The sequence below is a fragment of the Neodiprion fabricii genome, chromosome 7, assembly GCF_021155785.1.
Source record: "Neodiprion fabricii isolate iyNeoFabr1 chromosome 7, iyNeoFabr1.1, whole genome shotgun sequence".
Classification (NCBI taxonomy): Eukaryota; Metazoa; Arthropoda; class Insecta; order Hymenoptera; family Diprionidae; genus Neodiprion; species Neodiprion fabricii.
In genome coordinates, this window is record NC_060245.1 from 8,155,415 (window position 1) to 8,165,529 (window position 10,115).

A 10,115-nucleotide genomic window follows, 5' to 3' on the forward strand; every position below is an offset into this window, starting at 1 on the left:
TAAGACATGAAGTTGAACCCTCGACGTTGAAGGTACACCTTCAACGATGCAGGTAATTCATATCTCCAAAATTTAACTGATGGTGAATGTGAGGGTGAACTATCAACATTGCGGGGATTGTCCCCTGCCACCCCAAGGGATACACCTAACTCTTCTTGAGGGTAAACTCTGAAATTTGGGTGTCAACGCGAAAATATAATATGTAAAATATTGGCGGTGAACCCTTGATTCCATTGCAGGGTAACATGAACCGTGAAATTTCCAAGGTAATTCTTATGATATTCGTTGAAGTTCTATTATTCTCAATAACATTGTTGAAAGTGTGTAAATTCGAAAATTTGGTGATTTCGAAAAATTAACGACGAAGCCGGGAATCGAACCTGGCGTCTAGAGATGCTTAGCCGGAGCCTTACGCCACTAGACCACCTAGCCGCCCTGACTCTGTTGTCGTTAATTTCTCTCATCACCAGTGAGTTCGAATTTGTTTTCGTGTGCCCGGGTATGTATATGGTGAGAATTTTCGTCTCTTCAAGCACTAGTAAGAATATGATGTGCAGGTGAAATGTGTATATCTGAAATTCTTTTTGCTTCTGATGGAAGGCCCCGTAAGACAAGCAAAGCCGTCTAATAACTGAAACGCGGATGTGCATATCATTGTTTTTACTAGAAGAATATTGTTGAAAGTACGTAATATCGTAAATTTGGTGATTCTAAAAAATTTCACAAACATTTCACCTACACATTATATTCTTACTGGAGCTTGAAGAGACGAAAATTCTCAATATTTTCAATAACATCTGAAATGATCTATCTATGTATTATTTATAGCAAAACCAATGATTCAATTTGAATTCAACTTTCGAGCAGCTCGCTGGAATTAAGCCATCGCATCATATAGTATAAGGATCACTATTGATATCGCATTTTACTTACCCTGCATGCCATTGTGCAAGGCTCCAAAAGAATACTACTTAGTTTTTTCAGGGCTGAAATTAGAAGTCATAAACTACACTATATATGGGGATTCCCACGTCAACTCGGTGAATGAAAAACATTAATCCTCTTCGATTTTCTCAGTGATTTTTTATATGATAGTTCTTGGAAATTATCTGAAAATTATCGAATCTGAATATTTTATATATTTTCGTATAGTGTATGTACACGTACGCATACATCTTCATTATAATATAATAATTAATGGATGCATTGGGTACAGATAATTCTTCATGGCTATATGAATCATACGTACGTTGAATTTTATTAACGATTATTTTTCTACGTGTGGATACATTTTACCCTCCTTCTATATTAAACGCGAACTCGTATAGATATACAAGAATTTAATAATGTTAATATATAATTTTCGTGACATTCATTGATAAAAATGAATATCCGAATGCATGTATAATATATGTATATGATTGCCTCAAGATATCAAATGAGAAATAACCAGACAACTTCTTGATTAGTCAGTTTCTATTGTATTTACTAATGGTGTGCAATGCACTTTTGTAATACCGTTACATCTATAACCCCAATAAAATGACATAATAAGCTCTTGACTCGAGAATTCTTTCAAAGTGAATCCTCGATTGGGAGGTTCACCCTCAACTTGGAGGTAAACCCTTGACTTGGTGGTTAACCCTCACTTAAGAGGTAAGCCCTCAACTTGGGAGTAAATCCTCGACTTGGGAGTAAACCCTTGACTTGGGGGTTAACCTTCACTCAAGAGGTAAGCCCTCTACTTGGGAGTAAACCCTCAACTTGGCAATAAATCCTCGACTTGCGAGTAAACCTTCGACTTCGAGGTTAACCGTGAATAAAGGGGTACGAATTTACCCCTCAGAGGTTGAGGGTTAGTTTGGGGGTTATTTTGGGTGTGAAATTGGGGTTTTTTTCCGTAAGGGTTGTGCCCATCAAATCAACCGTCAAGATACATACCCTGCAGGAGTACACTTGCATTGTAAAATTTGTAGTATATTTGCATAGAGACCAGAAGCCAAGGATAAAAAAAAATTTTTTGAACGCTTTGTTTACCTTTTGCCTGTAATTATACAGAATATATGCTGAGTGTGAGTTGAAATCCATACAGTTGTCCCGATAAAACCTTTATCAGAATTTTGCTGTTCAACAGTACCGAAAAATGTTACGTATTCATCCGAGTACCTCTTTCATAAACAACACCTAACGATGATTCTATTCATTCAACTTCAATGTCGACATAATCAAAATCAAACTTCAGGATTTTTACTGAAATAAACTTTTTACATTTTTATACCATCTTATAACGTGTTACACTAAATGGTGAATAAACTTCGTGCATCGCATGTGCACCGAAAACTTTAGAAGGAAATTGAAGAATTAGAGATACTTAGGAGAAGAAAAAATTAGAGATACGGAAGGAAAAGAGTGAGGTCAGAATGGTCGGTGTTAATTGGCAATAAACTGATTATAATTACCTGAAGTATTGGCATCATGTCTATTATCATTATTGTAATTGCAGATCTATTACTATTGTCATATAGTAACAAACGAATGCATCCATCCTAGCTCTTTGCTCTTTTCGGGTCTTTGGATGTTTATTTTTTTCAATATAAATTGTTACGTGGCATTTTTATGCCTGTTACAAATAGCTTCCCAAACCATAAGCAGAAACCAAAATTAGGGAAATCGATAATAATGGCAGACAGTTTAGTAAAAGAGTCGGGTTTTTGTTTCTTTTCTTTTTTTTTTTTATAAATCTGATCGGTAGCGGCCTTAGAGCAGTTGACTGAAGATGTATAAAGACTGCTAGCCTATTGGGGCTTTCCGTGGGCGAAAATGGTCGAGATAATAGATTCACACTGAACTATAATACAACTGGAACGATCATCGCATGGCTTAGCATATACTAGCAGAGTCATGATCTAAGGAAATAAGGTGAATTCGAATCAAAAACATCTGAAATGTAAAAAATGCCACCAAGTACCATAATTAGGTTATAATGAAAAACTTATCGTCAATCTGTGCCATGAAATCAGGAAAAATGCCAAGCATGACCTCCCCGCACGTACACGTCGTGAAGTCGGACCTCGCTTTTCGTGTAGTAATATCGAAACATCATTCCAAGAGCTACGTACTTGGCTGGCACATTTTTTTTTTCACCCATACTCGTCCTATGTGCCCTTGTGCTTTTAAGCAAATTGCACAAAGAATGATAATATTATTAGCTTTGAATTATATACTTGAAATAACAATAAAAATTGTATTTATATATGGTAATAATGCAATGTTTTCTGTATCTTACAATTACTGCTTACGCAAACAACTTAAATAAATTGTTAAGAGCTTATTCATGAGGTGAGAATTAAATATCAAACTAACACAATTTAGCACAACTTTATTTTAATGAGAGAAAATAAAAATTCTTCGTCACCGTCTCAGTGCAGCCTGTAGCCGGTAAATTCACGAACTGCCGGGAAATTGCTATGTCATCATAAGGATTTGACAATGGGCTGAATTAAGAAAAGCTTGTCTTTAAATTGAGAATCTTTTCTTTAAAAAAATATTTTTGCGTATTTAGTCGGATATAAGACAAACTACTGATAGTGTGACTTGTTATTTATACTTCCGGTCAACGGCTGTTTTGAAATGCTTGTTGTGTATCGGGATAGGGAAAATCGCTGCGTCTGCTCTTCAAGTAACAGGTAGATATTATTCGTTGATACTATGGCGCAAATTTTAAAGCGAGAAACATAGGTTTTTTTTCTAGACAGTGACGTATTATTCTTGATAGTAGCACGAAACTTTGAGAAAATAATAGGAGAGTCAATTTATATTTGGCCCGTAGTATTTAGTGACACTGGAGGTTAAAAATTAGAACTTATTATCTCCAGAGTGGCAATATTAGAAGATGTACTTGCTGTGTATGAGCATAAGAAATACTACACAATAATATCCAGTCAGTTTTCGAATTTGCCCGATACGGGTTACACTAAAAAGCTACAAAGAATTTTTAATTTCTCTGACTAAACTAAAGTTATGCTAGATTGTGTTACTTCAATATTTAATTTTCACTACATGAATAAGCCCTTAAAATCGATTTAAGGTGTTCGCATGAGCAGTCATTATAATACAGAAAACATTGCATTATCACTATGAATATAATTTTAATCGTCATTACAATTATTCGATTCAGAGCAAACAGTATTATTATCGCTTATACAATTTCGTTGAAGCCACAAAAACGTAAGGAGAGCATCGGAAGAATAGAAAAAATGTGCCCGCCAAGTACGTAGCTCTTGGAATGATGTTTCGACATCACTACACGAAAAGCGAGGTCCGACTTCACGACGCGTACATGCGGGGAGGTCGTGCTTGGCATTTTTCCTGATTTCACGGCAAAGATTGACGATAAGTTTTCCGTTACAATGTAATTATGGTACTTGGCGGATTTTTTTACATTTCAGATGTTTTTGATTCCGATTTCACTACTTTTTGCAAGTCTCCAACTACAACAATAATGTATCGTATAACCAATCATTCATGATAAACGCAATCCTTCCACCGGTCAAGCCATATAACATTTGCAGTTGATAATACTGTACGCTGCAATAACTCACTAGGGAATAAAATCGGATTGATATACAACTTGAACTTATATAAACAGGAAGATAATTTACTGGTGACAAATAAAGAGTTGCGAAACGCCATTGTGCAAGCGGTGGTACAGGTGAGTTAAAGTATTTCGCACAGTTTTAATATGTATCAAGACGATTTATCTTGACCTTGATGATTTGTTGATTAATGTTATTCTTGGATATGAAGGTCACAACTCAAAACACTTTTTTATAGTGTTTACGTTTCGGCCCTGATGGGGGCCCTCCTCAGAACAATTTATTTAAACATCTGTGACGAACAAAAATAAAATAATGTACAACTAGGTTTTAACAAAATTAACATAGTGGTATAGATAATATGCAAGGATGTTAGAGCAAGTATAAAAGAGAGGAATTACCTAGTATGGGATGACACTTCCAATTACGTCGAATGCGTGTTGGTAATTAATGAATAAATAGAAACAATAACAAAACAATAAAAAACAAAAACCGAAACACACTGCGTTCGCGACACGTAGTTCCCAAGAATTCATATTTGTTGTTAATTTTGATAAAATAAAATAAAACACACAGCCGATATAGGTTGAATCCAGAGCACATTTGCACAAGTGGAACGTCCAGTGTGTAGTGGGGGGAGGTCGATATCGATAGTTATCAGAGCAAATGCAGAGTCAACGGGTTAAAAGGAAACCAAAATTTTGTTAAGGAGGTAAAATCGAGAGCAAGCTCAGTCGGTAATGGATAATTACATTGGTCGTATCACAGAGGTGTAAATATTACTCAGATGTTCTATGTCTTGTTTTCGGTTGACAGAATTGGGATGTGCAACAATATTGCACATTTCTAACAGTAGCCTATTGTAATACAACGGTTCAACGTCAATAATGCTGGCTTGAGAATAATTAAAGGAGTGGTCGAAATCGATGGCATGTCTCGTCAGTGCAGTATAATTATCCTCGTGTTCATGGATATTGTGTTTATGCTCGGTTATCCTAGTGTGTAGTTGCCTACTAGTTTGGCCTATGTAGGACATGTTGCATTGGTTGCAAGGTATTTTGTAAACTACACCAGAGCGCATACCCGGGGGTAAGGGGTCCTTACCCGAATCAAACATCGAGGATAGATCATGTGCACATTTACCCACAAATTGAATTTTGTACTTAGAGAATGTTCTGTTGAGTGACTCAAACAACCCCGCGACGTATGGGATGGAAATATAGTTTTTTTGATTGGTTTGTGCAGTGGTTGCATCGATATTATTGTTAGGGCTGGTCGATGACAAGATGGAATCGTATTTGAACTGTATATGTTTGTTGAGCAGGCGAGGTGGATAGTCGTTTTTACTTAGTACCTGCTGAATCAAGGACAAATTTTTTTTGTGAAATTCCATACTTGAGAGTCGGATCGCTCTGTCAACTAAGCAATTAATCGTTCCAATTTTGTAAGATCTGGGATGGTGAGAATGGTAATTTAAATACCTTTGTGACCAAGTAGCCTTATGAAACCAATCAGTTTTGATGAACTGGTTATCATTGATGATCAGGACATCTAAAAAGCTAATTCGGTGATTAGACTCTAATTCAGAGGTAAATTGTAGTCTCGGATGGAAACTGTTGAAGACAGATAGCATTTCTGCAACTTTATCCGAAGGGACAGCTGTAATTATGTCATCTACATATCGGAAATAGAATGAAGGCTTGAAGTCCAGTTTGTTGAGACAATATTGTTCAAGATCATCCAGAACCAAATCCGACAAAATTGGAGAGAGCGGTGAGCCCATTGGTAAACCATAAGTTTCAGCATATATGTTCTGATTAAATTTGAATATGGCAGCCTTAAAACATATGTGCAATGCTTTTAAAAGTTCGTTAAGTGGGACCGGAATTTTGTCCACCAACTGATGCCAACGCTGTTTAACAGCGTTGATTGCAAGATCTTGTGGAACATTTGTAAACAATGACACAGCATCCAGCGAAACTAAAATATGATCAGGTGGGAGACGAAAGTCCCTAATAGCATTAACCAGAGCAAAACTATCTCTTACACGTGACAAGGGAGGTACGATGTTGTTACCTATACATTGACTGAGGAAACGAGCCAGATTGATAGTCGGACTATCAGTGAACGAAACTATAATTCTTACCGGTGTATCCGGTTTGTGAATTTTCGGTAGCCCGTAGGCTCTAGGTGGTAGGCAATCAGTTTTTGCGATTTGACGTCTAAGTTGATCAGAGATGAGTTTGCTTTTAGACCAATCCGTTGTTAGTTTTTTGACTTCTTGTTGCAAGGTACAGGTAAGATCGTATCTAACAACTTTGTAAGAGTTGTTGTTGGAGAGTTGTTGCAACATTTTATCCTCGTACATTTGTTTGTTCATCACAACAGTCGTGTTTCCCTTGTCTGCCTTCAAGAAAAGTAAGTTCTGGTTGTTATTTTAAAAGATCTTAATTTCTTTAATTTTGTGAAGGATATTCTTGTCAGCGTGAAGGGGAGAAGGGGTGTTAATAAACTTTTTTATGGTGTTGGTGAAATCTTGGCGGGCCGTATTACGGCAATCAGAAGGAATGAAGGAAATCTTTGATTCGAAATCAGAGATAAGTTTGTTGGTTGGGAAGCAGTGAGGCTTGAAAGGAATGCCATATTTGGGTCCCATTTTTAGCACGTCAGTAACACTGACAGGAATTTCCGTATTGCTAAGGTTCACGATCCAATTTTCAAAGGTCGAGTCAATTGGATTAGAAGTGGGACGTTTTTTGTTATTAATCAGATTAGCTGACTTGTTGATGTTAGCCGCCTTGTAAGTATTGAAAGCCGGTTCCAATTTCAGGTGTTGTGTGTCGAAGAATTTTTTTCATACTTCAACAGGTAAGTCAATTAAAATATCGTTCTCAAGCGACAACAAAATATTTTGATATTTGGTGATGGTCGCGTGAGCGTCACTGATCTCGAGATTAAATAACGACCTTTGAAATTTGTGTACATTATGATGGTAAACAGTACGCGACTTAGACATTTTAAAACTAATACCGTTCGAGATAAGCTTAGAGAATTTTGAATGAGTAGGTAAAATCGATCGTTTCTTGCAGTTTAGAAGAAAGATGCGGTGGTTTTTAAGCTTCAACAGAGACTCGGATATGGTGGCCCAACGTCGCAGCTTCCCCGCCAAAGTCTTCCCATATGCAAGAGAGATATCATGAAAATACCCCATGGTTCCCACGTTTTATTCCGTTAATATGATGAAGACGATTTATCTTGTCCTTGATGATTTGTCGATTAATGTTATTCTTGGATATGAAGGTCACAACTCAAAACACTTTTTTATAGTGTTTACGTTTTAATTTGTAATTTGAAACTGAAAAATACAATTTAGCCACCAGTATAGGTATGTGACCGATCACTAGTGGCGCCCATCATCACGAAACAGTGGTCGCGCGACCATAGAGATAATATAGAACAAAGAGTAAGCATCCCGTCAGCAGCCCAGAGTGAACCATCATGTCTTTTATTTTTCTGACACTACCACATGTGCATACGTACAACTGAATTTCGCATGATGAATTTTCAAAGACGAAAACATACTTTTCAAATGTTTTGTGACGAGGTGATTCCTTATTGAAAATTGTTGTGGGTGAAATAGCAGTGGGAGATTACAGTTAAATCGAAAGTAACGAAAAAAATGATTAGAAAATATTTCGTTGACAGCTGACACGCGTATTCACACACTCAGAACGTCACGTGGATACCGCTAAAACGGCTGGGATGGCATTTCGGTTGTTTAACGATATGCGGCATTTAGATACCACTGGAATTTATTCCACCTATAACAAAATAGCAGCCCGAATAGATTAATTGCATTTCCGTTGTTGGTTAAGTTCTATATACTGATATTTTACGACGCGAAAATTCGGTGATATAAGATGGCGCCACCATTACCTTTTCGGCTCGGCGCTGAGCTGGCGAGGCTGAGTCACAGCCGAGCGTAAATTTTGGTGGGCCCGGTCCGCTGCACACGCATATCCGTGCACACCTTGTGTAGTACGCTACGCACAGCTTGAGCGGGTTGAGCTGCTGCAGGCGGCACCGAAAGTGTCGAACAATTCATCTTTGACTTTTGACCGATATGAAGAATCGACGCTGAAATATCCAGGCAAGTATTTGAACAACACATGTAAAACTATTTATATTTATTATAATTTGCCAGATCTTCGTAGTGGCCATGTGAAATGCATATTAATTTTGAATAACTCGTGAGGATAACGATACGTAATTTGCGTGCATAACCTAAAACTTATCGTTGTTTACCTTTGACGAAAATCTCTACCGACATATAATTGAAAAGCGATAATGAGATCCATTGACGAATTATTCGGAAGTACATTATTCGTTATTCTGCTTTCGACTTTAGATAGAACGTTATCGTCAGACTTGTCGTCAAATGTTTGGGGATACATATTTTACCTCCAATATTACGAAAATAAAGTTTTAATCATGAAATATGTTACCTTGTGGAAGGAAAACTGGTTAAGGTGAATAATCGAAAATACAAAGCGTATTCATTGCCGAAGAGGACATTCCTATAACACTTATTGTTAGTGCGCTGGGGATGTTGTACAATTCAACATACCAGAGTCCTACTCAAAGTTGAGTGCTACGATGGAAAAGAATCCGACTAGCGAATTTCAACTACAAGAAATTTTTTTAATCATCAGTACAGATCCTAGTAATCATACAAGCTACTTCAACTACAAGCAATTTTTTTAATCATAAGTACAGATCTTAGTAATCATACTGGATGATAGGTAGTGTGACCAATTATTTTTGTTACTATCGTGGCCCCACTTTGGGCGCCATTTTGTAACCGATAAAATTTCTCGCGAGGGTTAAACGAAGAAATGAGATAATTGGTTACCCTACGGCGCAGTCACTAACCTGAATAATTAGATATAGAGAGATAAGAAAAGAGAAAGATACAATTGTTGGGCGCCAGACGCACATGCGTCAAAAATAGATAATTAGAGAAAAAGATAAAGGTAAAGGTAAAGGTAATAGGTAAAGGTAAGGTCAGGTTCTACGACGGTTTTGCACAGCTTGCTCAGTATAGACAAGGTAATGGTAGAGGGGCGGAGTCAAATCCAATAGATAAAATAAGAAACAGGTGAAGCAGAAATAGTACCGAATATATTGATTAAGAAGCGATAAATTGTAATAACAAGCAAACAACTGCAGAGATTGAGATACAATTACGATAAATGCGATAATTAACAATATTTACAGCCAGAGAAAAGTTAAGCGCAAGATTTAACAAATAACGGAACGTTTTCCGAATAAGCGGGAAATATGCGTAAGCTCGCGATACTATGATTCGAGGTAATAACTAATACGGTTTTATAATGAATATGCAGAACAGAAAAGATATACGGTACTTAAATTAAGCATTAAGCAAGTAAACCATAAAATATGAGAAGCGATTATAAAACACATGCGAGATACAAAGATTGTAATAGTTATCACATTACC

At 36.8% G+C, this 10,115-nt stretch overlaps 1 protein-coding gene across 1 annotated transcript; it reads right to left on the reverse strand.

The window, feature by feature from the left end:
• Positions 1-5,942: 5,942 nt before the first annotated feature.
• On the reverse strand, positions 5,943-8,700 carry LOC124186618. Its single transcript, XM_046578457.1, has 3 exons — positions 8,626-8,700; positions 6,077-7,002; positions 5,943-5,949 (listed from the first exon to the last, which is right to left on the reverse strand). Exons 1-3 carry the CDS (start codon positions 8,698-8,700, stop codon positions 5,943-5,945), a joined length of 1,008 nt encoding a protein of 335 aa, XP_046434413.1.
• Positions 8,701-10,115: the final 1,415 nt, after the last annotated feature.

Excerpts from the sequence above, each read along its gene's own strand:
- LOC124186618 (XM_046578457.1), bottom strand. The coding sequence starts at position 8,700 with ATGAATTGTTCGACACTTTCGGTGCCGCCTGCAGCAGCTCAACCCGCT. Across the intron at positions 7,003-8,625 it reads TGCGTAGCGTACTACACAAG|GCAGACAAGGGAAACACGAC; the intron begins GTGTGCACGGAT and ends CTTTTCTTGAAG.